Source organism: Canis lupus, chromosome 20 (genome assembly GCF_011100685.1).
Source record: "Canis lupus familiaris isolate Mischka breed German Shepherd chromosome 20, alternate assembly UU_Cfam_GSD_1.0, whole genome shotgun sequence".
Lineage (NCBI taxonomy): Eukaryota > Metazoa > Chordata > Mammalia > Carnivora > Canidae > Canis > Canis lupus.
Genome location: NC_049241.1, coordinates 54,730,108 through 54,757,506, shown reverse-complemented (window position 1 = coordinate 54,757,506; position 27,399 = coordinate 54,730,108). Strand labels below are relative to the sequence as shown.

General features: G+C 55.4%; 4 protein-coding genes across 18 annotated transcripts in view; 3 read left to right on the top strand and 1 right to left on the bottom strand.

The window, feature by feature from the left end:
* SAFB (scaffold attachment factor B) overlaps nt 1-15,539 on the top strand; it is a 35,254-nt gene extending 19,715 nt beyond the window's left edge. For 2 of the 3 annotated variants that reach the window (XM_038567652.1, XM_038567654.1), the window contains exons 7-21: nt 322-832; nt 1,256-1,305; nt 2,130-2,224; nt 3,936-4,085; nt 4,167-4,249; nt 4,584-4,723; nt 4,892-4,980; nt 6,883-6,989; nt 9,139-9,429; nt 10,699-10,836; nt 11,055-11,097; nt 13,987-14,105; nt 14,407-14,513; nt 14,930-14,996; nt 15,204-15,539. In XM_038567652.1, coding sequence (XP_038423580.1) covers nt 322-832; nt 1,256-1,305; nt 2,130-2,224; nt 3,936-4,085; nt 4,167-4,249; nt 4,584-4,723; nt 4,892-4,980; nt 6,883-6,989; nt 9,139-9,429; nt 10,699-10,836; nt 11,055-11,097; nt 13,987-14,105; nt 14,407-14,513; nt 14,930-14,996; nt 15,204-15,333 — 2,120 coding nt within the window. In that variant the 3' untranslated portion in view covers nt 15,334-15,539. The remainder of the gene's footprint in view (nt 1-321; nt 833-1,255; nt 1,306-2,129; nt 2,225-3,935; nt 4,086-4,166; nt 4,250-4,583; nt 4,724-4,891; nt 4,981-6,882; nt 6,990-9,138; nt 9,430-10,698; nt 10,837-11,054; nt 11,098-13,986; nt 14,106-14,406; nt 14,514-14,929; nt 14,997-15,203) is intronic. The other variant, XM_038567653.1, reaches the window with a different exon arrangement.
* Nucleotides 15,540-18,072: 2,533 nt separating this feature from the next.
* On the bottom strand, nt 18,073-20,111 carry MICOS13 (mitochondrial contact site and cristae organizing system subunit 13). Its single transcript, XM_038567651.1, has 4 exons — nt 19,590-20,111; nt 18,846-19,023; nt 18,675-18,726; nt 18,073-18,307 (listed from the first exon to the last, which is right to left on the bottom strand). The coding sequence occupies exons 1-4, from the start codon at nt 19,616-19,618 to the stop codon at nt 18,210-18,212; spliced, it is 357 nt and encodes a 118-aa protein (XP_038423579.1). The 5' UTR covers nt 19,619-20,111; the 3' UTR covers nt 18,073-18,209.
* Nucleotides 19,917-25,229, top strand: HSD11B1L (hydroxysteroid 11-beta dehydrogenase 1 like). 13 transcript variants are annotated; one of them, XM_038567647.1, is made up of 9 exons: nt 20,208-20,438; nt 21,104-21,555; nt 22,127-22,222; nt 22,310-22,436; nt 23,056-23,167; nt 23,384-23,609; nt 24,013-24,106; nt 24,214-24,379; nt 24,459-25,229. In XM_038567647.1, exons 3-9 carry the CDS (start codon nt 22,205-22,207, stop codon nt 24,658-24,660), a joined length of 945 nt encoding a protein of 314 aa, XP_038423575.1. In that variant the 5' UTR covers nt 20,208-20,438; nt 21,104-21,555; nt 22,127-22,204; the 3' UTR covers nt 24,661-25,229. The 13 variants fall into 13 exon arrangements, with proteins under 13 accessions (XP_038423571.1, XP_038423574.1, XP_038423575.1 ...); XM_038567649.1 differs by having other exon boundaries at nt 20,225-20,438; nt 23,518-23,609; XM_038567642.1 differs by having other exon boundaries at nt 20,227-20,438; nt 21,374-21,555; nt 24,622-25,229.
* A 1,361-nt stretch (nt 25,230-26,590) lies between these two features.
* RPL36 (ribosomal protein L36) lies at nt 26,591-27,354 on the top strand. The gene is made up of 4 exons (XM_038567637.1): nt 26,591-26,649; nt 26,818-26,922; nt 27,009-27,143; nt 27,228-27,354. Exons 2-4 carry the CDS (start codon nt 26,830-26,832, stop codon nt 27,315-27,317), a joined length of 318 nt encoding a protein of 105 aa, XP_038423565.1. The 5' UTR covers nt 26,591-26,649; nt 26,818-26,829; the 3' UTR covers nt 27,318-27,354.
* The last annotated feature ends 45 nt before the right edge of the window (nt 27,355-27,399 follow it).

Genomic DNA, 27,399 nt, shown 5'->3' with positions numbered 1-27,399 from the left:
CCTTGGACTTTGGAAGCTAAATTCGGAAGAGTCCTATGTAAACGACGACAGAATGAAGACTGTCAAGAATCAGCCAGAAGGTTTTGGGGGTTAAATCTCTGGGATGCTTTTCTCTTCCATGTAGCGTAGCGGCTTACCGTAGCAGTCGGAGCGCAGGTAGTGTAACCACTGTCACTTTGTGTACCCGCGGGTTTTCCAATCTCTGTGTAGCTAGCGGTTCTCTTCGTGTTAGTATGGCAGCCGTGCCAGTTCCGCATTTGTGATTGCTTTATTTCCCTGGTAATTAAACCTTGTGCCATTCTATTCCTGTTAAATCCGTAGAAAATGAGAAAATACTCGACATTTTGGGGGAAACTTGTAAATCTGAGCCAGTAAAAGAAGAAGGTTCCGAGCTGGAGCAGCCCTTGGCACAGGATACAAGTAGCGTGGGGCCAGACAGAAAGCTTGCGGAGGAAGAGGACCTTTTTGGCAGCGCCCATCCGGAGGAGGGTGATTTAGATTTGGCCAGCGAGTCAACAGCACAAGCTCAGTCGAGCAGGGCAGACACCCTGTTAGCGGTAGTGAAAAGGGAGCCCGTGGAGCAGCCAGGCGATGGCGCGCGGACGGACTGTGAGCCTGTAGGGCTAGAGAAGCCAGTTGAGCAGAGTAGTAAAGCCTCAGAGCACACGGAAGCCTCTAGCGAGGAGGCCGCGGAAGCGCCCCAGGAAGCCTCAAGCCCAGACCCCAGAGATAGCAAAGAAGACGTGAAGAAGTTTGCTTTTGAAGCTTGTAATGAAGTCCCTCCGGCTCCTAAAGAGTCCTCAGCCAGTGAGGGCGCTGATCAGAAAATGAGGTTTGTTTTTTCTCAGTTTTAGACCAGACGCTATCTCCTTTTCATTGGTCATTTAATGACACACATAAGCTGTTTTTTCTGCAATTGGCCAGCCAGACTGATGCAATTGTAGTTTACTTCTAAACAATGTTTTATTTCTCTTTGTTTATTTTAAACTGATTATATAATCTTTTTTCTTTTCTCAACCTATCATGGTTGTTTTCTTTAATTCTTCCTAATTATCTTTAGCCCAGCAGAATTAATTAACTCCTATGGGTCTGAAATCTTATGGTTAGGTCAGATTTCCAATACAAGTTTGTCGGGGTATCATTTTTTCAGAACTAAATTTCGGGTAGGTATGCAACCTCAGCACGTGTTTTATGATTTTGAGTTTGTTTCCTCTCTGCTTCTTCCTTCTGGAGTGACATTATCTTTTGTCTCTAGTTCTGTCGAAGATGACTCGGATACAAAAAGGCTTTCCAAAGAGGAAAAGGGTAGGTGACTGGGGCAACACTGGTCTCTTGGAGCATGTTTGGCCTTGGCAACAGTGGGATTTCTGGTTCTAGTTCACTGCATACTGCGTTTCTTACCCAGATTTGCCTCTGAGCCTTTCATGAAGCCTTTCTCCACTCCTCTGCTATTCACTCTGCAGGTTCTGGGTTATAGGGAGCGAGCCAGGTCCTCAGAGTTAAGGTATTGATCTGAAGTACTCTTGCTTTCACTAGAGCACTTTGAGCTTGTTGATCCTGACTGAACCTCTAATTTGCAGATTCCTTAGCCTCAGTGATACTTGTAAATGGAAATTTTTTTTCTGATTTCAGAAATCTTGGGGTTACCTGGTACTTCAGATTTATGAACACCATATCTCTTAATTAAAATCGCTAATGGAGAAGATATTTTGTTGGTTTAGATTCCTCCTTAGCAGCCTAGAATACAAACAGAGGATAGGTGGGAAGGTGCATGTGACAAGAAAGAGAAGCATCTGAATTGAGTTCATCCGAATAGCAGCTGTTTTATGTTCAGAAGCCAACCCACTGGGCTGCCATTTGGTGACTTTTTAAGGGAACAAATTTCCCCTACTCCCAATAGCCCCTGACTGACTATTGTAAGTGGCATTGCTCGAAGCCCTGATGGGCCTGGTGTGCATTTGCACAGGTTGTGTGAGGACAGGTATGAGGCCCTCCTGCCTTAGCTGACTTTGGTGGTGCTGACATCTGGGAGAAGTGGGGAAAGTATCTGGTTTGGGATGACTTCAGTCTTTTAAGATTCAGGATCTTGTGAGTATGGTGTTTTTGACCAGACTTTTCTTTTGAAATAGGTCGTAGCAGTTGTGGTAGAAATTTCTGGGTTAGCGGACTTTCTTCTACCACCAGAGCTACAGATTTGAAGAATCTTTTCAGCAAATATGGGAAGGTAAGATCAGGGGTTTTCTGGAGAAAAAAATGTTTTGAAGCCAATGTAGTATAGCCTTTACATACAGGTGATTGTCCTCTTGGTGACTGCTTTGAATGACATCATGCCGTTCTTTCAGCTCACATTGGACTTGGAGGGTCTCTCTCTCCCTGGCTAGGTGTGAGAGAGATGGAAACTCCCAGAGCCCACGTCAGCCTTTGTCAGCTTTTTTACTCCCCTTCCCCAGCCAGAAGCCACCAGGGAGGGCTTTGGGGATTGTAGCAGAGGGTAGGGTGGGGAGATGCTTCACTTCTCTGGAGTGGTGGTGATGACAGACGACGAGTGTGGCCATGGGAAGGGATTGTCAACAGGGGCTGTAGAGTCAGACTGGTCTGGGTAGCTGGAGGCCACAGCTATGCCGCTCACACTTGTGTGGCCAGGAGCTGGATACTTCGGTCATGTGAACCTCACCTCTATGCCTGGGGCCCTCAGAATGGCTGCCTCCTGAAGATGGTGTGTGTAGCTGTAGTAGAGCTGTTGGTGCCTCTGCCCCATCACTCTCAGCTCACCTGTTCTCACCCACAGCTGGGGCAGCTCTGGCCTTTGGTCTTCTGCAACACTTGCCTGTCTTCCCTGCCTGCTCAGCCCACAAACTGTGGCAGGGATAGATAGATTCACCTGCACCCCCCACCCCCACCCCCAAGGCCTGTTGCAGTTTCCTGTGTGTTTCAGAGCACCTGTATCTGGTCTCTTCCCTTCTCTTTTTCACCACCCCCACCATGTGTTTTCTAGAGTCCCCTCCCAAATCAGCTGCTGCTGCATCCTGGGCTCCTTGTCTCCGAAGTAGCTTTTTGGGGCAAGCCAAAGGCATAGGCCTTTGTAGTAAGGGATCAACAAATCACAACAGAAAAGACCAATAGTACTTATCTTGGTTATTGATGTCAGAGAACTAACCAGCAAAATTAAATATGACATGGTTGTAGAAATAACTGGTGATTTCCTGAGCTTCAGTATATGAAGTGGGCCCCTTTCATGATTCCACTGTGGCCCTCAGAGCAGATGGGCGCTCTCAGCAGGGATGTGTCACCTAGAGCCTCCAGTGTCTTGGATGCATATTGTAGGCTTCGGGTGTTTGGGTAGGGGACCAGCCCATTCAGAAACTCCCTTGGATCTGAGTCTCTGTGGAGCCTAGTTAGGAATGAATACTGGCTTATGTGGGACTTCTCCTGAGCTAGGGTACCTAATGTCAGCTTGCCAAAGTCATTAGGAAAAGCAAGTGCTGTGTAAAGTGCCTGTAGCGCCAGAAACCTCTCACTGAATTTTGTTACTGCTCTGAGTAAGTGTGGGCTGTCAGTCTCCATCTGCAGAGCTGTCTTCCTGCTTCACTGCCTACATGGCTCACAGAATGCCTGAAGAGGCCTGCCTTCATTCCACTTTCCTCTCTGCCCCTCCACCCTGCCATCCTGGTTCCCAGGGGGAGGGGCCGGAAGTGGGGCACAGCCTTTGAGTAGTCAGAGTGAGGCAGTAGTATTAGCTTTCCTGGTTGTCAGGTGCCACTTGTCAGGCACCTGGTGACAGGGCATTCCCCATGGTCCTCTCACCCTAGGAAGGCACCAGGACTCGCGGATCTGAGGAACAGCATGAACCTGTGATGCCCTGTGCATTTTATGTGCAGTCAGGGCAGGGTTGAGGGGGCTCCTGTCTAAGCCATACTTTTGTATTTTCCTTTGAGGTGGTGGGTGCCAAGGTGGTAACAAATGCCCGGAGTCCTGGAGCTCGCTGCTACGGCTTTGTTACAATGTCCACAGCAGAAGAGGCCACAAAATGCATTAACCACTTGCACAAAACAGAGCTCCATGGGAAGATGATCTCAGTGGAAAAAGTAAGTGGCTTTTTTTTTCCCCCCAGGGATATGACTCTTTAAGGAAATAAGGTAATACTTGAATTTGATTCTCTTTTTCAGGCGAAAAATGAGCCTACTGGGAAGAAAGCCTCTGAGAAGAGAGAGGGTGAGGGAAAAAAGGAGAAGTCCAGCACCAGCGACAGGTATTGCTGTTCTCTGAGGGAGCTGCGGCCAAGATTGTCCTTTCTGTAGTTCCCGTTCTGCACGTTTTCCATAGCTAGGGGAGACTCATCCTTTCATTTACGTTTGGTTGAAGGGTTTCACCTCCGGTAGCTGAGATGATTCCTTCCTGCAGTCCCTCTTTCAGGGGTGCTTGGGGAGAGCAGATGGGACTCCCTATTGTTGATCGTTCCATCGATGCCAGCCCAGGCAGCCTCCTGGTCCTGGGGTGCTCAATGCAAGAGGCCTGGTCAGGGCTGCTTTTCTTCCCTAAATACTGTATCTAACAGGCTGTGTGTCCTGGGATGTTATTTCTAGGTCTGCGAACCTTAAGAGGGAAGATAAAGCTGATAGAAAAGAGGACATTAAGAAGGGTGAAGATGGAAGTGGAGAAAAGAGTAAAGATCAGGACGATCAGAAACCTGGCCCCTCAGAGCGATCCCGAACTACAAAATCAGGTACTGTCACCAGAGATGCCAGCTGGTGTTCTCTTCCTAGTTGGTGTGGTTCGTGGTTTGCTGTAGTCAGCAACACAAACTAGATCTCTTTTCCATAGAGTTGGGTACTTTCTCTAATTTGGATGTTTCTGGTTTCTTACCTTAACATGACTCCTTTACTTCCTGTAGGAAGTCGAGGAACGGAGCGAACTGTAGTGATGGATAAATCTAAAGGTGTGCCTGTTATTAGTGTCAAAACATCAGGATCCAAAGAGAGAGTGAGTATTAATTTTCTAACTAGAGTGTAGTGTTTTTCCATATTCTTTCATTTATTTTTCTGTATATCTTAAGGGAGTTCTTGAGTTTAATTAAGAAGGGTGGTATAGGGATCCCTGGGTGGCGCAGCGGTTTGGCGCCTGCCTTTGGCCCGGGGCGCGATCCTGGAGACCCGAGATCGAGTCCCACGTCGGGCTCCTGGTGCATGGAGCCTGCTTCTCCCTCTGCCTGCATCTCTCTCTCTCTCTCTCTCTCTCTCTCTCTGTGACCATCATAAATAAATAAAAATTAAGAGATAAATAAAAAAAATAAATAAAAAAAAGAAGGGTGGTATATCTTCTTAAAATGTAGAGATCTTGATATTCTAAAAAACTGAGTTTAAAAGCTTTAATTTACAGTTAACTTTTTTTGATGAGAATTTTTTTTTTTTTCCTAAAGCTACTTTTAAAATTCAAATGTGTTGAATGTTCTATAATAGCTCAGGGGTTAGAGCACTGGTCTTAGGAAATTCAAATATGGGACTGGTTGGCTTCTTTTCTTTTTCCCGAATCATCCTGTAGCTGGCTATTTTCATTACCTCCCCTGAAAGTTTCAGCAGCTCTCCATCGTGCATTCCTAAGCTCACATGCAGCCCTGCCAGCCTTTCTAAGTCAGGTCTCCACTTTGGCTCAGCTCAATACTCTTTCTCTTCAGGGATGTTCCGCAGAACACAGGAATTCACAGAGGATGCATCTTAGGCTCTTACCGCTTCATGCTGCCTGCTCTTCTGGTCTTAGGCAGCTGTCGCTGTCCATAAGTTCAAATTTTGGCAGTCTTGCAACTTCAGTAGGTGTGGGTCCAGGGTCCCCAAGACCACCCACGTTCAGTGATTCATTCTAAGGACCACTGGGCTTAGAGAGCCTGTGGTGGTAGTCACAGCAAAGATTGGCCCCAGTGGTGCAGTAAAGACACACAGCCAGATGAGGTCGTGGGGAAAGAGACACAGAGTGTGCGCGAGACCCATGCAGGCTCCCCTGTGCTCTGTCCTGCCTGTGAGCTCATGCAGCAATGAAAATGTAGCAACACTTGGTGATGCTCCTGCCCAGGCAAGCCCATCGGCCCATTAGAGCCTCAGCACCCAAGGGTTCTATCAGGGACTGGTTACATGGCTTTCTGCCAGAGGCATATTGAGACTCCTGACTCCCAGGAGGAGGGCAGGTGGTCAGCACAAAGCACATTTTGCCACGGTCTAGGCATAGTGAACCACCCTTAGCATGAACGGTTAAGTGGAGATATTCTGGGCACCAGCGTCAGGCCTACCGTGTTACCTCGTGCTGCAAGGGGACAGACAGTGAAGCTCTTGCAAGCCAGCATTTCAGTGATGGCAGGTTTCACTCTGTGTGTGTGCACATGTTAGACCTGTGACCTTTTACATTTATTTTATATAAAACAATTGGAAAATGGCAAAACTAAAGTACGAGCTCCAGGCATAAGATGAGTAGATCTCATAAAAGTCATGCAGCTACACAAATTAGGAATCCCCAGTGACACCATAAGTAGCCATGGTTAGGTACCCGTTGCGTGTTTAATTAGGAAGGAAAAGAACAAGAGTGAGGGGTTTCTTTTGGATACAGAAAGCAAAGTATAAAAGCATGCTTGTGATCATTTAAAAAGTTTTAGTGGGGGGACTACTTCCATTTTGACCCTATTGGAAATACTTAGTATATAGTTTAGCATCGTGATGAGGTTGTGACTTAGGATAACGAAAACCTGTTTCTTAGGAGGGAACACCTTGTTACCTGGTTATTCCATTAAACATGGATGGTCCTTTTCCAACCTTTACTTTGGATGCTTGGACCTGGACATGCCTGATTCTTCCTGTTGTCATTTCTGCCTTAATTTATGGATGTTTCTTGGTGAACCAGGTTTCTAAGAGCCAGGATCGCAAATCAGCCAGCAGAGAGAAGCGATCTGTTGTGTCCTTTGATAAAGTCAAAGAGCCTCGGAAGTCAAGAGACTCAGAGTCCCGTAGGTGAGTCCTTGTCCAGGAATGTTACTGGTTTGGTTCTATCTCTGTATTGCTGAAAGCTGTGTTCTAGGGGGATATTTTCAAAGTCCCCCATGTGTGGAATACTGCTTTAAATTTCTTGGTGCCTTTGGCTTTGATCCTGTAGTTTTTGTTTTTGTTTTTGTTTTTTTTCCAATTGATCATCTCCTACAAATAGGCCTGTCACTTCTTGAAGATTTTGGAAGATAACAGCAGGGAGTTGGAATGCCTTCCTGGTGCAGTAGGGCTAGTTAACAAACACCAAATGTGCTCCAGAAGCTGTGGAAAGGGAAATAGAGAAACAGTGGAACGTGTGCAGGGAGACAATTGAGAGATCCTCATCCTTAAGATAGCTGAAGAAAATGTCTCCCTAAATTTTAAAAACTAAACACAAGTTATATTGAGCACGTTGAATGGTAGTTAATGTTTCCAATCAAGAAATAATTCCTTTTTTTAAATTTTATTTAAGATTTAATTATTCGCAGTGGCACGTGGGTGGGCAGGGTGTAAAAAGAAAGAGAATCTCAAGCAGACTCCTTGCTGAATGTTGGCCCTGATCTCACGACCCAGAGGTGATGACCTAAGCTGAAACCAAGACTCAGGTGCTCAACATCTGAGCCATTCACGTCACCCCTAAGCTTAATAGTTTAAAAAAATAAAAATCAGTAAAATTGCCAGAGTAAGAATGAGTAAAGGGTGCGAGGTATTGCTTTTTCTAGTGCCTGCTCATGACTTCCTGCTTCCAAGGGAGAGGCAGTGGGCAAGAGACACTTTGTTGAAGTAACTGGCAAATAGAGCAGGGAACTGTCCAGTGTGTGGGAATTTAATATGTCGCAACTGACATTTCTAACTAGTGACAAAAGGGTGGACTCTCCCCAAAAAGCTTTAGGTCTCTTTGCTGTTCTTTAGATAGTGCTCTGGGGCTCCAGCTCACATCTGTGACAAAACAGTCCCCATAAGCTGGTGACTGAACAGAAACCTAAAGTCCACATTTGGATAAAATGAAAGTAAGTATATTCACGAGTTCAGGTTGGAGGGCCCAAAATGTCACGAAGGAGATGACTAAATTTAAATGTAACTTTTGTATGTGAAAGACACGTGAGAGAGGGGAATAAATGTGATTTGAAATAAATGTAATAAGGGAAAAGTAACCTGACAGGAAAACAGAAGACAGTCACCAGAAGGGACAGGTCATGCATGCCCCTGCCACAAGTCCTGCAACGTGGCTCCGCTTTACAAGGCATCAGGAGTGCACGTGAAAAGAGTAGCTTTAAGGTTTTATTTATGTATGTATGTATGAATGAATGAATGGGAGATAGAGCATGAGTGGGGAGGACAGGGAGGCCCATGCAGGGCTCAATCCCAGGTCACAGGAATCATGACCTGAGCCAAAGTCAGATGCTTAGCCAACTGAGCTGCCCAGGCGCCCCAAGAGTAGCTGTTCTCCAAGCCACAGGCACAGTGAGGCACATGTATAGAGACGGGCAGGAAACGTGCTGAGGTATGGCTGGTATCACTATCAGGAGAGTGGCTGGCAGCCCTTCTGGGCTGAGCCGAGGGTCCTACAGCCTTGCCCATCCTTCACTCAGTAGCTGCAGTCCCCAGCTTGTTGGTACACTCATCTGAGCTTAGAAAAAACATCATAAGATGTTTTTAGAAAAAACTCGTGTAAGTTTTCGATGCGAGAGCACTAGCCCCATTCCGTGGTGATTAATTGAAGCCCATGCCTTAGGGAGCAGAGATTTTCATTGAGACCTAATTTGCAGTGAAAAGAATGTTGTTTCTTAGTCTTATTTTTAATGAGGTATTTGTGGAATATTATGTTGAGCTCCAGAAAAAGTTTCAGGGAGTGAGGTTCAGCTCATACTTCAGCTGACCGTTGACATGCACACGCTTTCATGCTCCGAGTACCTGCCGGGCAGGAACCAAGCTGGAAGCAGAGCCCATGCTGGCATTCCGGGGCTGCTGCTGTGCTCTCCCTCTCATCAGTGGGTCGGCTAGAGCTATAGTTCCTTAGGGGCGGGCACAGCCCTGAGTCCAACTTTCTGTTGTGCTTGGGCTGATCTGCATTCCCCAAGGTGAGAGCTGTAGAGCCAGATGGGTGGCGCCAGCTCTGTGGCCTCTTCTCCTGCAGGGTACGTGAGCGCAGTGAGTGGGAGCAGCGCATGCAGGCGCAGTGGGAGCGTGAGGAGCGTGAGCGGCTGGAGATTGCCCGCGAGAGGCTGGCTTTCCACCGACACCGCCTGGAGCGCGAGCGCATGGAGCGCGAGCGGCTGGAGCGGGAGCGCATGCATGTGGAGCATGAGCGCAGGCGGGAGCAGGAGCGCATCCACCGAGAGCGCGAGGAGCTGCGGCGCCAGCAGGAGCTGCGCTACGAGCAGGAGCGGCGGCCCGCGGTGCGGAGGCCCTACGACGTGGATGGCCGGTAAGTCCAGTTCTTAGCCCACCTTCTAGGTGGCTCATGGCATTTAGAATTGGGTTCTAGGTCCCTGAATCATGTTAATGTGAGATTTTTGTTTCAAAGGCAGCACAAGTACATGCTACATCCGAATTTGATGTCCTTTACTTCATCAGGAACCAGATGCTTAGGGGTCGGTGGAAAAATGGTTATGCAAAGCAGTGCCTAGTAGTGTCTTGTTCAAGTCTTGGCGCGGACACCCAGAGCTGCACATGAAGTGCGAGTGCTAAGCAGGTGGCCAGAGATCAAAAAACATCTTCAGATCCCTGTTCTAGGCTTTGTAGTCAACTGTAGTGATTTGTTCTGGTTTACTCCAGTAACCATTTTATTTCCTGGACATGCCAGTGCATGATGTGTGAATACTAAAGTGTTAGACCTAATTTCAGACCTTGCTTATTGGGAGTCTGGAGTGATAGGGCCAGCATTGGTCCTAGTAAAGCTTTTCCGCATGCATCACTTGGGAAAAAACACATTTTATGTTCATCATCTTTCTCCAGCACAGGTTAAAGAGGTCCCCGTGATAATATCCAGCACGACTTCGAGAGCTTTTAGTATTTTATTTTATTTTAGTACTTTCTGCCTCTGTGCAAAATACTGATGCTGTGAGTCCCTTATGGTCATAAATGTTTGGAAACAGTATGATTCAGGTGCTTCTCAGTGTTCCGCCGCCCCCCCCCCGCAGGTCTTTGCTGGGTCTAGTTCACATTGGAGGAGAACTCAGGGTCACGGCTCTCACTTGCTGTCCTGATAGATCAAGGCCATGTGCAGATGGTAGAGGCGACCTGCAGGTGTGCATGTGTGCCCTCTTGCCCTCCTATTAGGGAAACCAAAGCTATTCTGTTTAGGGGAAGCAGGGCATGTCAGAGTAGAATGGAAGTCTTTCATTCGGATCCCACATCACCCTGCCAGCTCATGGAGCAAAGAAGACCTTGTTACTAAAGTCCGTTCTCATTTTGTGACGTGGTAGGAGCCAAGGACCGTTTAAGGGTTCAGTTCACGGGCAGCCCAGGTGGCTCAGTGGTTTAGCACGACCCTCAGCCCAGGGCCTATTCCTGGAGACCTGGGATCGAGTCCTGTGTTGGACTCCCTGCATGGAGCCTGCTTCTCCCTCTGCCTCTCTCTCTCGCTCTGTCATGAATAAAATCTTTAAAAAAAAAGGGGGGGGGTTCAGTTCATCATCTCCACAAAAGTTATGAAGTTTAGGGAGAAATTGCACGTACTCCTTTCCTCTTCCAGGCGAGATGATGCCTACTGGCCAGAAGCAAAGCGGGCTGCCCTGGATGAGCGCTACCATTCTGACTTCAACCGCCAGGACCGCTTCCACGACTTTGACCACAGGGACCGGGGCCGCTACCCCGACCACTCTGTTGACAGGTCAGCCAGCCGCCCCCACCCCCGACCTTGCCTGCTTGCTCTCAGTTCTCTTCTTTTTCTGAATCCTGAAGAAATAGGGTTGGCCTTTCTTGGCTTTGTGGGCTCATTCGAACCATCAGAGCATGAATTACTTGTGTTCCATTTGGGAAATATTTTATTTGAGGGTGCCTAACCAATCTTTCTTTCCTTAATGCTTTAACTTAAATTGACTTTCACAGGAGAGAAGGTTCCAGATCCATGATGGGAGAAAGAGAAGGACAGGTAAGTCCGAAAACTCTAGTTTTATCAGTTTTTGCCATGGGATTGACTCTCTCCTCAGCATGCTTTCTCCCTCCTCAGCCGAGGTGAACAAAGAGTAGTGTATCCTGAACCTCTTCCAGCCTTGACCCTGAGGTTCTGTCCGCCTCTAAATGAGAGTAACTAACACCCTGTACTGACGATTCAAGACCCTTGGGTGCGTCTCTTAGGCTCTGCTGGACAATCGTGACCTGCCCGGCTGAGCACCTGCAAGTCCAGGGGCACCTAAAGCAAGCAGTGCTGTGCTCTCTGGGTCCACCTGCCCGCCAAGTGTCGGAAAGCCATTCAGTCTCTGGTCCACACCCACACTCTGCAGGATGACCGCGTTAGAGAATATGCTTGATGTGCTCCCTTTTCCTGTCCTAGCTTTAGCTTGAGAACTTCCGCCAAGAGCGTTGATTCTTTCATGGGTTTACTTGGAAGAATGGGGGGAATGAAGGGAGGATGTGGTCAGGGCATTGTTGGCCAGAATTGCCGCCCTGTGAGTTTCCTTTCCCTGCATCTAGTACAGACTGAGTGTAAGACTGGGGGTGGTGGTATTCCTTGGCCACATTGAGGGGGTTTCTCTGCTACCTCTGGAGGCATCTTCACGTGATTCCTTTTTCTCTACTCCTAGAGGTAAATCTGAGATGTTAGCTAAATGTGCACCTTGTCTTCTGTTCCTCTTTGGTAAAGTTGAGAGCGGTGGTTAAATTCCAGGCCACAGAGCCAGAGAGGGTCACATCTTGGTCCAGCACTTGTGTGGAGCTTGTGTCTCCAGCTGTGAAATTGAGGGTGCTTCCTCCTGCATGAGGAGCTGGGCCGAAGGTGCTGCTAGCTGTGTCTAGTACAGTCTCTCGGGTTCCTTTGCCCACCGTTGGTAGCTAAAACACTCTGGAAACCTGAAAGACTGCTTTTCTTCACATACAGTGTCCTCAATAATATTGATATCAGTGCTGTCCTAGATGGCAGGTGGTGTGATAGGGGACACAGACGGGAAGCACTGGCACAGGCTTCCTGGGTCTTGCTGAACTGTTACGTGGGTTGGTCAGTTGGATAGAAGAGCGTGGCTACATTATGAAATAGCAGGAAGAGCTAGATGTGGCCCTTGTACAAAGTGTTTTCTGTCAGTTTTGTGTTTTTAGAAGGCTGATACTTTTTTTTTATAAAGAATTTATTTACATTACAGAGCAAGTGAGACCACAAGCAGGGAGGGGCAGAGGGAGAAGCAGGGAGCCCAATGTGGGGCTGGATCCCAGCACCCTGGGAACATGACCTGTGCTAAAGGCAGACACTACACTGACTGAGCCACCCAGGCGCCCCAAATACTCCTTATTAAATATTTGTGTTTGTCTAAAAGTATAGGAAGCGGTCTAAATCACAGGCTGTAATTTTTCTAAAAGCTGGTATGTTTTGAAGGTTGTTTTGTTTTGAAGGTTCTTTATGGAAACATTATTCTGGGGTCTCATTTAAGCAGCTCTTGCTCCATTTGGAAGGACTGACTTTCTGGGGCCCTCTGACTTTTTATTTTGCTCCTAGAAGGAATGAGGCTGGGTTTTGTCCATCTTGTTCAATTGCCCCTGCCCCTTTGTTGAGGGAATATCCGCACACATCTGGGAATGAGAGGCCAGAGGAAGCAGGTCATGGAGGCATTTGTGTTTAGGACTCCCTGTGTAAGCACACGCCCACCCTGGTTTAATGGGTAAGGTAAGTCTGGGCGTGAGCAGCAACAGGGCAGCTGGCGCCTTCAGCTGAGGGGCTTCATCACCAGGCTCCCTTTCTTAGGTGTTCTTACTTAGATGTGATCCTGGAGCAAAAGACCCCAGGGCCACAGGTTGGATTTGTGGGACAGTGGAACCAAAAGCACTTGGTCAGCTCCCTAAGAGCTTCGGACGTTCTTCCAGCAAGCAGGGGCAGGGCTCGGGTGAAAGATGAGTGGGCATTTGAGACAGCTTTTCCTAGGGGCGCCTTGGTGGCACAGTTGTTGAGCATCCAACTATTGATTTCGGCTCAGGTTGTGATTTCAGGGTCCTAAGATTGAGCCTTGCGTTGAGCTCAGTGTTTATTTTATTTTATTTTATTTTTTTATTTATTTATTTTATTTTTATTTTTATTTTTATTTATTTATTTTTTATTCATAGAGACAGAGAGAGAGGCAGAGACACAGGCAGAGGGAGAAGCAGGCATCATACAGAGAGCCTGACGCAGGACTCGATCCAGGGTCCCCAGGATCACGCCCTGGGCTGCAGGCAGCGTTAAACCACTGAGCCACCGGGGCTGCCCTGGGCTCAGTGTTTAAAAAAGATTCTCACTGCCTCTTTCTTTGCCCCTCATGTCCTTGGTCTCTCTTAAATAAATACATCTTTGGAACAGAACATCTTTTCCTAGAATGGGAGGCTTTCTCTTCCATCCTTCCTTCAGGTAGTGCATTGAACAGGGTCCAGCATTCGTGTGGCCTGTGCCAGAGGTGCCAGGTCCAGGCTGAGTTGCGATAAAGGATCCCTTGTGGGGCTGGAGTACAGCAGGCACCTGGCCTACTGTTGTCTGTTGTTGGTGCAGGGCAGTCACCAGGCCCAGTACTCTTCTCTCCTTTGGTGCCTGAATTCACTCTGTTTGGATTAGGGTGCATCTCAGGCCTCGGCTTCTGTCCTCTGTTCTGTGACTCCATTCTTTGACTTTCCTCACTAGACAACCAGCAGACTTTGGGGGCCTGGCTGTCATTCAAGCTGAAAGGCCCGTGTGGCACAAGACCACGTGTTGAACGCTTGCCAGCACTTCTGTTATTATCCTTGTTGTTATTAGCTTGTTGCCCCAAAGGCCTTGGGATCCAGGCTTGACACTGAAACCTTCTTATTCTGGCTCTTTAACATCCAGCATTACCCCGAACGCCATGGAGGACCAGAGCGCCATGGGCGGGACTCTCGCGACGGGTGGGGCGGATACGGCTCTGACAAGAGGATGAGCGAGGGCCGGGGGCTGCCTCCTCCACCCAGGTTTGTGTCATGCACCCCACACTGCTTGCTGGGGCCTCATGCACCGTAGGCAGGATTGAATGTGTCCCAACTGAGGACCCTGGGTCTCAGGGAAAGATGAGTGCTGGCCCCATGACCCAGAGCACTGGCCACACCTCAGGCCTCCTTGGAGCTTTGAGCAACATTCCCGTAGACCCCCACCACCCAAAGGGATGGGGACTGGGCACACAGAATGCTAAACCCACCTTCCAGAGCCCACCACCACTCCTACTCTGAAAGGCAGAGAGAGGGGCAATCCAAATCAGAGATGTCTTTTTCCAAGGGGCAGACGTGACTGGGGGGATCATGGCCGAAGAATAGAGGATGACCGTGCGTGGCAGGGTGCTGCTGATGGAGGCATGATAGACAGGGACCACAAGAGGTGGCAAGGTAAGGGCTGACTCTCAGCTGGCGAGGTCTCTTTTTTTTGGAGAAGCATCTGGAAAGCTCAAGCTGCACCTGCTTTACAGCCTGTCTGCCTTGTCTTGAGGGCAGGAAGAGCTGTCTCTGCTCTAAGACCATGGGGTCTTGCTCATCACTGACCGGATGTGGGAAGGGAGGGAGGGAACAGATGAGGTCTGGCACAGAAGACTGCTGTGGGCTTTGGTTAATACTCTGCCTCGACTTAGCCAGGACGTCAGGTGCGTGCAGCTTGCGTGCTGATGCATCACTGGGACCTGTGGGTTCTGGGCTGACTGCGTGGCTCAGGAACGGGACTGGAGTCCCATGAGCCTCGTGTTGGTGTCCTCGGAACTCCGTCTGCTGTGCTCAGACAAGCTGTTTGAAAAGTATCTCTTGTCTTGTAGGTGGCGAAAGAAGTATGTCTGGTCACTCTGGGCCAGGTCACATGATGAACCGGGGAGGGATGTCAGGGTAAGGTGTCTGGCGCTGCTTGTCCATCTTTACGTGTTGGCTCGCCTGGGAGGTTTAGAAAGTTGAGTCTGCCCCCCTCACCGCCTGTCTGCTGGATGGAGGCTCTGCTCCCAGAAGAGGGCCGGCAGCTGGGGGTGTGCACGGGGGGGTGTGCACGGGGGGCGTGCCGGCCGGACTTCTCTGACGTGGGATCTGTGTCGGTCCTAGGCGTGGCAGCTTCGCCCCTGGCGGGGCCTCGCGGGGCCACGTGATCCCGCGCGGCGGAATGCAGGGTGGCTTCGGGGGACAGAACCGGGGCAGCCGACCCAACGACACCCGCTTCACTCGCCGCTACTAAGTGCTTGGATTCCTGTGTTCTGTCCCGTGGCAACAAGAGTATGTTCTGTTAGGAGTTCTCTTCAACTGTGTACAATAATTTTTTTTTATCTGCTGCCATATTGTAGCTCAATACAATGTGAATGTTTTGTGTTTTTTTTTTGTTTTTTTTTTTTTTTTTGGTTTTTGTTTTTTGTAATAAATGTGTTTCTGTTCACATACCCTTTATTTAAAGTGTTTTCTCTTTTTTATTTCACATATTTGTGTAAATTATACTTGGCATAGCTGAGCCATGGCTCTTCAGGGGGGAAGGGGCAGCTTTAAGGGGCTGTCCGGGTTCCCGGAAGCCCTTTACTGACAGCACACGCTCCTGGCCTGCCTGAACCTGGACCTGGGGTTTGTGGGATCGTCTGCGTTCTGCGTCGTGGCCGTTTTGTCCCTGTTCCCCCTCCTGGGCCCTCTGTCCTCCACACTCTGCCTCCGTGTCCAGGACAGGCCCAGCCTAGCTGAACAGGCTGCTGTGCCTTTTTTTTGATGTGGCAAAATACATATAACACACAATTTCCCATTTTAAGCACTTTAGGTGTACAGCTTGGTGGCATTAGTATCGTACAGTGTTGTGCCACCATCACTGACCTCCGCCTGCAGAACCTTTCATCCTCCCAAACGCCAACTGCCCTGCGCCCACCACACCACCATCTACTTCCTGTGTCTGTGGCTCGTAGCATCTCCTGAGTGGAGCAGCATGCCCGTGGGGTAAGGTGTGACAGCAGCGTGGTGCTAAGGCCCGTACGTGGGGCCATGCTGCTCCTCAGGTCCACCAGGCTCCGTCTCTGTGGGCCCTGGTCTGTGTTCATGTTGGGGTCCACCCGTCCAGGGGAGCAGTGGTGACAGGCCGGCTGCCTCCCTGACACATCACTGTGGAGTCCAAGCCTGTCTGGGGCTGGGAACACACTAACCACCAAGGCAGCCTGGGCCCCTGTTCCCGCAGGGTCCACAATGGGGTATGGGTGTATGTGGGGGGAGACAGACACGTGACCAAGCCTTCAGATGGTGGGGGGCAGGGGCAGCAAATAAAACCCCCTCCCACCTGGGCCACAGATCACCCCACCCACCCTTATCCCCAAGCCTGTGCGCATGGTAACCTAAAGGGCCAGAAGCCCCTTCTGGGGCCCAGTGTCCTCACTGGGGTCCTATAAGGGGAATAGGGAGGCAGGAGAGCTGGGGGGGGGGCTGGACACCCACACGCTCCACAGCTCGCTTTGAAGATGGGGGGGGGCACTCCTGCTGAGTGTGGTGGCCTCTAGAAGCTGGAAAAGGCCAGATACGGACTGTCCCCAGAAAGAGCCAGCCCTGTCCTCCTAGCTCCGTGAGACCCGTGGTGGGCTTCCAGCCTCCAGATCTGTGAACCGGTCGACGTGTGCTTTTAAGCCCCTGAATCTGGTCATTTGTCACGGGAGACTAGCAAACTCCCAAGGCAGTGCTCGTCTGCTGGGATGACTGCCCAGGAGACACCTGGCAGCAACTGGAGACGTCTGCAGCCGTCAGGACCAGGGGACAGAGTGCCACTGGCATTTCGGGGGTGGAGGCAGGGATGCTGTTCAACACCTACTGTGCCCAGGCTGAGGTAGGGCGACCTTGCCTCGCAGTGCTAAGGCCCTGATAGGACACCCACAGGGCAGTCGGGGGGCCTGGGCCGAGTGCCTGACTTCAGGCTGGGAGGAAGGGGTCGGGAGGCTTTCCAGAGGAGGCCAATGCTAAGCTGCAGGCAGGATGAGCCAGAGTCAGGAGGGAGGATGGCCTGCTGAGTGGGTGCCAAGGCCAGTGGTGAAGACCAACTGCGTTCTGGGAATGGGGCCCCTTGGAGGAGTCCGGGCTCAAGGGGAAGGCAGCAGGGAGCCATAGAGGGTTTCCGAGGAGGGCAGGGACATGTTCAGACTTGGACCTGGGAAGTGGATGGAAGGGCACAAGGCCGAGAGCCGGGGGCGGGGGGGGGGGGGCGTCAGTGCAAACAGACCTAGGGCTTGGGGAAGGCATCTCTTCAGAGCTGCTGAGGGACCCGCAGGGCCTGGAGCAGCCTGAGGCCCCAGCAGCCCTCGGGGTACGTGTGTCCGTCTGTAAGAGACGCAGCCCTGCCTGCCCTGTGCCCTCAGACAGGTGCCTCTATCTCCGCCCTTTTCCTCACCTGGAAACCACACGGCCCACCCTCGTCCTCGCTGTGCGGCTGCCTTGGGGGTGGCCAGGTGCTTCCTGAAGCCCTGCCTGCCTGCCTGCCCGGCGCCCCTGGGCCACACCTGGCCATCTCTGCTTTTTTGCAGCCCCCACGTCATGACCCCCTCCCCGGGGACACAGGCCCGTCCTGCGGGGACTGCAGTCGCTCTCGTGAGCAGCTCTACACACGGTGATCACTGAGCGGCCCCGGGAACTCCTGGCCACGCAGACAGCGGGGAGATGAACATGCCCCTCCCCAGGCCCCCAGCCCCGCAAAGCCCCCACCCTGGGCTCAGCCCTCCAGGAAGGCCGGCATCGGCACTTTCTCAACCCGTTCCTGGGCCCCTGAGCACTGTCCGTGGAGCTCCAGGGTCAATGTCTGCCCCCAGCCCCGCACCAGGTTGGAGACTCAGCAGTGGGGTCCGGACGGCAAAGGGGTTAACCAACACCTGTGGTCCAGGTCAGGCCCTGAGGAGCTGCTAGCCCAGGCCCCTTGCTCTGGGCACCAGCCGGGCCACCCCCAGCCCCCAGGGCCAGCACACGGGTCGGGGAGCATTTCCAAAGTCCTTTATTGGGCCGGCAAGGCCGGGAGCTGCCCTCGAGTGGGGTCCCAGTCCCAGTCTGGAGTCTCCAGGTCGCTGGTGCCCCTGCCCCCGTTCCTGACTGGGGCAGGTGGCCTCTGGCAGGCTACTTGATCCGCTCCTTCAGGTATTCCCAGCCGTCCCTGGAGTACTCGCGGGCCTTGGAGGGGGCCACCGACAGAGCTGACATCACCGTGAGGATCCCTGTGGAGAGGGAGGCCCCAGCGCCTTCAGCCACCGCGTCTCGCCCACCCACACCAGCCCCCCGGAAACCCGAGCTCCACAAGGCTTTGAGAGGCACCAGTTCCAGCGCCATCGGTCCCACATGGGGAAACTGAGGCGGGGGGGGGGGCAGGGCCTCATGTTGTCTGAGATCACCTGTCCTCAAAGTAGGCTCCCTCTGGCTCACCCCTCCCTGAAATCTCCACCCTCTTTAGATCCTTTAGATCCGTGGCAGGGGTGCAGGGCAGCACGGGGAGCCACGGGAAGGAGTGACCAGGAAGCAAGCGGTGGCAGGGTTGTGAGGCTGCGGTGGCAGGGGTCACCCCCCAGCACGGGGACCAGGGCCTACCTGAGTTCCAGGTGTCACGGAAGTGAAAGTTAAATTTTGGAGGGGCTGGGAGCTGGGAAGAGAGGGGAGAAGGGGCAGGTGAGAAGGGGAAGGGCCCCGCGGCCCCAGCCTCGCAGGACCGAGCCCGTGGGAGGACGCGGACACGGACACGGACACGCCGCCGGGGGCTACCTGGGGCATCTTCAGGCCGGTCTGCTCGCACACGTACTGGCTGAGCTGGTACATGGCTGGGGGCACCACCTCCTCGGCCCTCTGGAGCACAGCCTGGCTCTTGTCGCTTGGGCCCAGCAGCTCCTGGTCGTACACCAGGTAGACCGCACCCCCGGCCACGCTGCCCTTGATGAGGAACCTGCGGTGGTGGGGGGGGGGGAGGCAGGGCGGCGGCTCAGCAGCTCCCCGGCACTGCCGGCAGCCCCGGGCTCCTGGCCCACGCGGGGCGCCTGGGTCCGGGGAGTGACACAGCGAGGCCGGGCAGCGGACACGGAAGAACAAGGAGGCGGCCGGGCACCGCCTGGCACAACGCTCCCCTCACTGCACAGAGCACAGCCCCTCGGCCCCGTTTAACAGGTAAACTGAGGCCCACTCGTGATCCGCACACGGCGCGGCGAGGGAAGGCCTAGACCCCCGGCCTTGTGCCTCGCGGGGTCCCGCGCGGCCCTGGGCGCTCCTTGGACGTCGCGCGTCGCCCCGGGCACCCGGGGTCTTGGCGCAGCGCGGGCGGCACTCCCGCCGTCCAGGGGAGGCACCTGCGGCCCCGGATCGCGGGAGGCCCCTCCCCTCCTGACCCTCAGGTCAGGCCGAGGCGGGACCCGACGCCACGGAACTCCAAGACCCAGCCGGAAGCAAACCCGGCGGGGGGTGCCCACGGGAGGGGCTTTCTCGGGGGCTCGGAGCCCGCCCCGCCGCCCCACGCACCTCATCAGCGACCACACTCGGGGCACCATGGTCGCTCGGCTCCGCGCGCAAGGACACTCGACTCGCCCGCCGCTTCCGGTGACTGCGCCGCAGAGGCCTCTGGGAAACGTAGTCGCCCGACTCAGCCGCAAAGGCCTGTGAGAGTCGAAGTCGCGCGGCGGCCGCAAAACGCCGGAGAGGCTCCGCAGCCCTCCAGCGAAAGGATTCTGAGAAGTGTAATCTTCAGAGCCCGGACGCCGCAAGGCTGCCTGGGAAATGGAGTCAGGACCAACCCCCGTGAGGCGCCGGACGGCTCGCCCAGCCGCCGAGACTGCTGGGAGATGTAGTCCGGTCTGGCGCGGCTCCGGCGGCGTGCGAGGAAAAGAGGAGTCGGGCGTCTAGACTGAGGCCCGACAGTGGCCCAAGAAGGCGTCGGAGTCCGGGAGATCCACCCGCGCCCGCGCGGGGGACCGAGGGCCCCGGCCCAGGGCGAGTGTGCCAATAAGATGGTTGGTTGTCACGGCAACGCGAGGTCGGAATTGTGCGTGGGAGGCGGGCCCTCGGTCACGTGCCTGCCTCGGGGGCGGGGCTTTCGTCCAGGGGGCGGGCCCAGGACCACGGCGGGGCGAGGGCGAGCCGGGCGGAAGGCCGTTGCCGGGCAACGCCCGGGCGCCGCGCTCCCCCGCCAGGCCCCGCCCCCTGCGGAGGTGGGCTCGGTGTCACGTGACCCGGACCCTACGGGAGGGGGCGCGGTCGGGGGCCCGGCGGAGCCGGCAGCGTAGGGAGGTGCGAGTCCGAGGGGTGCGCGCCGGGCTCCCAGGCCCGGACCCCAGCCCCGCTGGACGGCGGGAGAAACTGAGGCCCGAGTGGGTGAGTACGAGGTTGGGAGCGCGCGGCACGTCGCACGCCCTTTTTGTCCAGAGGGGAAACTGAGGCTCTGTGAGGTCAGGGGACCAGTGCGTTCTGCGAGGGTCTGGTTCTCCCAATTCCGTCCCCATGGGACGCCGGCCGGCTGCTCCGTCCATCCATCCACCCACCCATCCACCCAGACGGCCAGCCGGCCGCCCGCCCCCGCCCCCGCCCCCGCCGCGTGGCTGCTGTGGTCAGGGTGGAAGAGGGTCAAGTTGCGGGACTTCACGGGCGTCCCCTGGAAAGCGGGGAGAGGTGGGATGGCTGCCGTGACTGGGGAAGGGCGAGGACTTCACTCTTCGGAGAGCTGAGAAAGAGTCACAGACAGGAACCCGGCAAGATGAGAAGGGACAGGTGGGCCAGGGCCGGGCCCGCGGCGCATTGTGGGCCGGGGTGAGGAGCTCGGTCTCCACGAGGGGCAGTGGCGAGCCCTGAGAGGGTTTGCAGCAGCAAGGGGCAGTCACATTTCTTTGGGTAAATATGTCTTGGGCTGCCCGGAGAGCATAGGGTGCGGAGGAGGGAGTGGGAGGGTGGGGGAGGCAGGGGGAGGCAGCTGGAAGTTGGCAGTAGGTCGAAGGATCTAGACATCTCAGAGCTGAGGGCACCCCAGCCCCACCATCTCTCAGTTCTACAGTTCTACCCCTACTGCGTTCAGAGAACAGAAACCCCAGGATGTGACGGGCCTGTGCCTTCCTTGGGGGAAGATTCGTGCCCCCCTGAATCGTGAAGTCCTTGGCCTGTTTCTCTCTTTCACCTTCTCCCCGGAACAAGTAAATCCACTCCCACAGCTCAAGTCACATCTTAACCGTGACGACACAGGCTCCTTCCTGGTGTCTCCAGAGTCATCTCTCCGGGTCCCCCCAGCTGTCACTTCCAATGTTCGTCACATCACTCAGGGCCAGTCTCGTGTCTGTCGAGCATCTGCTCCATGTCTGGCAGTTTGGGGGCCACTGAGGACCCAACAGCGAACAAAGCAGAAGCAAGTTTCCGTTTCCTTCCTGCCTCGTGGAGCTGACGCTCTAAGAGGAGAGAGGGACAGGGAGCATGTAACAGATCATCAGGATGATTTCAGATCATGGCAAGTGCTGAGAGCGTGGAAGTTTTAGAGGCAAGAGGAGGGAGAGGGACCAGGAGGTACTTTAGGAAAGGAGGCCAGGGGGTTTTCCTTGGAGAAGGTCAGTTTTGTGCTGACTTCAGAGAAGTGAGAGAGCAACTCATTGGGTTATATTTGGGAAGAGCATTTCGGGCAGAGGGAGTAGCCAATGCAAAGGCCCTGAGGCAGGATGGAGTCTGGCTCCTTCTAAGGAATGCTGAAGAGGCGCTGTTTTGGCAAACAGAGCAAGAGGGGCTGGTCCTCGTGGGGCCTTTTTGAGCATCAAGGAGCCTGGCTTTTGTCCTAAATGAGATGGGGAGGGTTTTCAGCAGGGGGAGGTAAGATGTAATTTGGCTGCTTCTAGGAGGGAGAACAACCTGAAGAGGCGAGGGGAAGCTATATGACCTGGACCAGGTGCTGGCTGCGGAGATGGAGGAGAGAGGGCAGGGCCTGGAGGGAGCATCGTCAGCAAACAAAGGCCCAGCTGGGGAAATGGGGGTGGCTGTGGGCCAGGCTGTGCGCCAGGCTGTGCCTGCCATCCTCTCTCCCGCTGCAGACCCTGCAGACTCAGAGCCGGCCATGAAGGTTCTGCTCCTCACGGGGCTGGGAGCCCTGTTCTTCTCCTACTACTGGGATGACAACTTTGACCCTGGTGAGTGCCTGGAGGTGGGGGAGGGACGAATTGGGCCCCCCATCCGGGGCATCCCCAGCATTGACCACGGTGCACACTGCTAGCCAGCCTCCAGGGAGCCCGGGTGCTGCTGACCGGGGCCAGCGCAGGCGTCGGGGAGGAGCTGGCCTATCACTACGCTCGCCTGGGCTCCCACCTGGTGCTCACAGCCCACACCGAGGCTTTCCTGCAGAAGGTGAGACGCCGATTTCCAGTGGAATGGTGGGGGCGGGAGTGGCTGGAAAACCGGGCCTGGGTTCAAATACTCCCAAAGATCCAGGCTTCGTCTGTGACCTGTAGCAAGTAGGTTAACCCTGAGCCTAGGTTCCTCATTCGCCCCCCAGAGACAATAAAAGTACCTTCTCCTGGGTTCTGGTGTTGGGTTAATACAGTGAGACAGTGAAAGACAGGGAGTGTTCCTCAAAAAATGGGATTGGTGGTGGTGTCCAGAGCCTGTGCCAAACTCCAGGGAGGGGTGGTGGGTGGACGCTTCTTAGCCCATGGTAGCTCCAAGAAAACGTAGTGTTTGCAACGGACCTTGCACGATGTCCAGAGGGGCCAGACATCTCGAGATTGACCTGAAATCTGAGTTTTAAATGCGGGTGTTGAGCAAAGAGAAGGGCCCTTGTTGTAGCCCCCGGGCTGCCAATGTGCCCCCCCACCCCCGGGGCAGAGCTTTGGGAATAATGTGGAATGTAACCCGAAGCACGGGGTTGGTGGGGGGAGGGGGGCTTTGGGCTGGGGCGCCAGAGGCCTAGCAGGCCGAGGGGGGCCCGCCGGGGTGGACCGGCCCACGGGCAGCTCTGGCCCCCCAGGTGGTAGGGAACTGCCGGAAGCTGGGCGCTCCCGAGGTCTTCTACATCGCTGCGGACATGGCCTCCCCCGAGGTGCCCGGGCGCGTGGTGCAGTTTGCGCTGGACAAGCTGGGTGAGGGGCGGGGCCTGGCGTCTGGGGCGGGGGCCTAGGCCTTGGGGCAGGACTCGGAGGGGGTGGGGCCGTGGTCTCGGTGGGCGGAGCTTAGGGGTCTGGGGCTTGGCCAGGGTGGAGCCTCACTGCCTCCAGGGGGCGGAACTCTGGACTGGGTCTCTGGATCGGGGACCAAGCCTGGCAGGGCCAGGGAATAGGGTCCGGTCTCTTAGGTAGGAGGCGGGAGCTTCCCGGGGCGGAACGCACGGGGTCAGTGCTCCGGCCGCAGCTTCCCGAGTTCAAGGTGACGGGGCCCAGGGGAGGGGTCTCTTCGAGGACTAGCTCCTTGCTGATGGGCCTCTCTGGGCCAGGAGGGCTGGACTACCTCGTGCTGAACCACCTCGGCGCCACCCCGGCAGGCACGCGGTCCCGGAGCATCCAGGGGACACGCTGGCTCCTGCAGGTGCGGCGCCCAGCGGCCTGTCCCTCTGATTCCACGTCAGGCCCCGCCCCTCCTTAGCCCCGCCCACCGCGCCTAGGCGCCGCCCCTCCGGCCACGCCCCTCCGGGGCCGCGCCCACAGCACCAAGGCCCCGACCCTCAGGTCCAGCCCCTCGCAGGCCCCGCCCATAGCACCAAGGCCCCGCCCCCACTGGCCCCGCCCACAGCGCCAAGGTCCCGTCCCTCCCAGGCCCCGCCCACCGCGCCAAGGCCCCGACCCTCAGGTCCAGCCCCTCGCAGGCCCCGCCCATAGCACCAAGGCCCCGCCCCCACCGGCCCGCCCTGGCCCCGCCCACAGCGCCAAGTCCCGCCCCTGCCGGGCTGGCGTGCCTTCGCGTTGCGGTGACTCGCCGTCGCCACCTGCAGGTGAACTTGCTGAGTTACGTGCAGCTGACCTCGCTGGCGCTGCCCAGCCTGACCGACAGCAGAGGCTCCCTGGTGGTCGTGTCCTCGCTGCTCGGTGCGTGCCCGCGGCCGGGGAGGCGGGCGGACCTGGACAGGGCAGGGAGGCTCCGGAGGAGGGGGAGCGCCGTGTGGTCACGAGCGGCTGCGCCCCCGCGCTCCTAGGCCGTGTGCCCACGTCCTTCTCCAGCCCGTACTCGGCGGCCAAGTTCGCGCTGGACGGCTTCTTCGGCTCCCTGCGGCGGGAGCTGGACGTGCAGGACGTGAACGTGGCCATCACCATGTGTGTCCTGGGCCTCCGGGACCGCGCCTCGGCCGCCGAGGCAGTCAGGTGAGGCCCGGGCCGTCAGGGGCAGGGGGCTGTGGGGGGCGGCCCGGCCGCAGTCCCCAGCGCACCCTCCCGTCCCCAGGGGAGTCACGAGGGCCAAGGCGGCCCCGGGGCCCAAGGCGGCCCTGGCGGTGATCCGCGGCGGTGCCACCCGCGCCCCCGGCGTCTTCTACCCGTGGCGCTTCCACCTGCTGGGCCTGCTCCGGGGATGGCTGCCGCACCCGAGGGCCTGGTTCATCCGCCAGGAGCTCAACGTCACCGCTGTCGCCGCTGCCGCTGCCTGAGCTCCCGGGGCGGCGCTCCTTCGTCTTCCCAGAGGGGAGCCCTCCATCCAGCCGTCCCAGAGCGGCGACACCCATCGAGACACCTCTGAGCCGGTGGCCGAGGCCCGAGCCAGAGTCATCAAGACAGAAAAGGAAAACTGAGAAAAACTTGCCAGCACCTGGAAAGAGCCGCAGCTCCGAGTTTGCAAGCGCTGATCGTGTGCCAGGCACCTGGTCACCGACTTGGAAGGCGTTTCCTCAGTCATCCGGGCCACTGTGGGTGACATGGTTGCTGCTTCCATTTTGCAGATGAGAAAGCTGAGGCTAAGAGAGGGGGTGTGACTCTCCCCAGGCCCCAGGCTGCATCCATGAGGGCACCCGGGGAACCCTGGCCATTTGTTGGAACCACCGCATCCCTGGTCTCTTTCTGCTCGCTCAACCTTGGAGCGGCCCCTACCCTTGCCCCCGCAGGTGACAGCCTTGAGGCCGCCCCTCTGCGGATGGGGTCCCGGGCGCGGAGGAGGGAAAGGATGTGCTCTGGGCTGGACCCAGCCTTCTGTTTCACAATAAAAACCCTTCTTTTGCACATAGGTTCAGATTGCTTAGTTTTTCCATTTTGCTGGTGGCGAGCTGGTAAAGAGGGATGTGTGTGCGGGGAGCAGACTCCTCCAGCCTCCATTTCTCCATTTCACAGTGGAGACCTCACTGGAGAAGTCGGGGGTGGGGGGGGGGGGAGGAAAAGTACTGGTGGGCTGAAGGCCTTGTTTGCAGTATGAAGGATGGTGGTTTGGGCACCAATAATCATGTGTATCAGACACCAAGCACTTGACTTTGGTGATCTCGTGGCATCTTCAGAACCGGAAGTTGGTGCTACTGTTGTTTCCATTTTATAACTAAGGACATTTCCTTAGAGGGAGAAAGGCAGTCCGTGATAGGAGCTGGGATTCTGACACGGGACTTTAAACCAAGTGTGGGCTGTATCTATCTGCACGTCACTGATGTTTTGTTTTTTTTTTAATTTTTATTTATTTATGATAGTCACAGAGAGAGAAAGAGAGAGAGGCAGAGACATAGGCAGAGGGAGAAGCAGGCTCCATGCACCAGGAGCCTGATGTGGGATTCGATCCGGGGTCTCCAGGATCGCGCCCTGGGCCAAAGGCAGGCGCCAAACCGCTGCGCCACCCAGGGATCCCCTGATGTTTACATCAACTAGTGAAAAATCGACACATCCTCTCTTTAAAATGATGAATCAGCGTGGTTTGATAAAGAAAAAGCAGCTGTCCAGATAAAAACTGTAGAATGAGTGCAATATTACAAAATGCTGGCTACTGTTGGCTGTGCAAGGGTCTAGAACGAGCAAGTGTCAGAAGCGTTAACCCCAAACAGACTAGCTCCAAATGGCAGACCATTGTTTGGGGGATAAGTAGGATTGAAAGATAAAAACCAGGGAAAAAAAATTTTTTTATGGTTCTACCGGGCCTCCAGTCCCTGCACCATCTGAAATTACATCAAATGATATCAAATGTATTAAAGGGCACTATACCAAATCGCCCTCTTGAGTTCTAACACAGAGTTTGGCGTCATATAGAATGAAACCAATACCTGTTTATGGGTTTTATTTTGTGCCGAGTGCCATTGTATCTTAGCCGAACAGTTTGGAATGGGTACTCTTTTTGTCCTGAGCCTATACATGAAGAAATTCAGGTCCTGGGAGGTGAAGCCCCTGGCGCAGGGTCAGCAAGCCAGCGGCCGAGGTGGGATTCCAGCCAGCCAGCTGCAGAAGCAGGATTCGAACTCCCAACCACCGGGAAAGGACGCGCAGCCCAGGCTGAAGCGTGGTTTGGGACGGCTGGTGCAAGCGCGCACGCGCAGGGGCCGCGCGGCCTCCAGCCGCCAGGGGGAGCGCGCGGCCTCCCGGCCCGTCTGGCCCGCCCGCCCCGCGGGAGCTAGATATCCCAGAGTTCCGCGGGCCCACGGCCCTTCCGCCGCCGGAGCATCGAGCAGCAGCAGGTCAGTGGGGCGCCGGCCGGGTAGGATCCGCCGCCATCCCGTCTCCGGGGCCCCGGGGCGGCTCAGGGCCGTGGCCGGGCGCAGCGAGCGAGTCCGGGGGAGTCGGGACGCGGGGTTCCGGGCGGCGGGGGCCCGAGCCCGGACTCACCTCCGCGTCCGTCCCCCCAGCCGCCTGCAGCCATGGCTCTGCGCTACCCCATGGCCGTGGGCCTCAACAAGGGCCACAAGGTGACGAAGAACGTGAGCAAGCCGAGGCACAGCCGCCGCCGCGGGGTGAGTGCGGGCGGGGAGGGGGGGCGGGCGGCGGGCGCGGGCGCGGACCGGGGCCGAGCCCTGAGCCCTGAGCGCCGTCCCCGCAGCGCCTCACCAAGCACACCAAGTTCGTGCGGGACATGATCCGGGAGGTGTGCGGCTTCGCCCCGTACGAGCGGCGGGCCATGGAGCTGCTCAAGGTGTCCAAGGACAAGCGCGCCCTCAAGTTCATCAAGAAGCGGGTAGGTGGGGGGCGGGGGGGGGGGCGGGGGGGGCAGCCGGACCCAGACCCCGGGCCCGCGCCGACCGCTCTCCCCGCGCCGCAGGTCGGGACGCACATCCGCGCCAAGAGGAAGAGAGAGGAGCTGAGCAACGTGCTGGCGGCCATGCGGAAAGCGGCCGCCAAGAAGGACTGACCCCCCTCCCGTAACAATAAAGCCTTCTCGGAACCTCGGGGTCTTGTGCTGGTCCGGGCGCACCGGGAGGGTCGGGGTCGGG

Coding starts and splice junctions, on each gene's coding strand:
- MICOS13 (XM_038567651.1), bottom strand. CDS start 19,618: ATGGTGCCCCGAGTGTGGTCGCTGATGAG. Junction 19,024..19,589: donor CGAGTGTGGTCGCTGATGAG/GTGCGTGGGGCG, acceptor CCACCACCGCAG/GTTCCTCATCAAGGGCAGCG. Junction 18,727..18,845: donor CCGGCCTGAAGATGCCCCAG/GTAGCCCCCGGC, acceptor CTCTCTTCCCAG/CTCCCAGCCCCTCCAAAATT.
- HSD11B1L (XM_038567643.1), top strand. Junction 23,168..23,383: donor GTTTGCGCTGGACAAGCTGG/GTGAGGGGCGGG, acceptor TCTCTTAGGTAG/GAGGCGGGAGCTTCCCGGGG. Junction 24,107..24,213: donor GGTCGTGTCCTCGCTGCTCG/GTGCGTGCCCGC, acceptor CCGCGCTCCTAG/GCCGTGTGCCCACGTCCTTC.
- RPL36 (XM_038567637.1), top strand. CDS start 26,830: ATGGCTCTGCGCTACCCCATGGCCGTGGGCCTCAACAAGGGCCACAAG. Junction 26,923..27,008: donor GGCACAGCCGCCGCCGCGGG/GTGAGTGCGGGC, acceptor CCGTCCCCGCAG/CGCCTCACCAAGCACACCAA. Junction 27,144..27,227: donor TCAAGTTCATCAAGAAGCGG/GTAGGTGGGGGG, acceptor CCCGCGCCGCAG/GTCGGGACGCACATCCGCGC.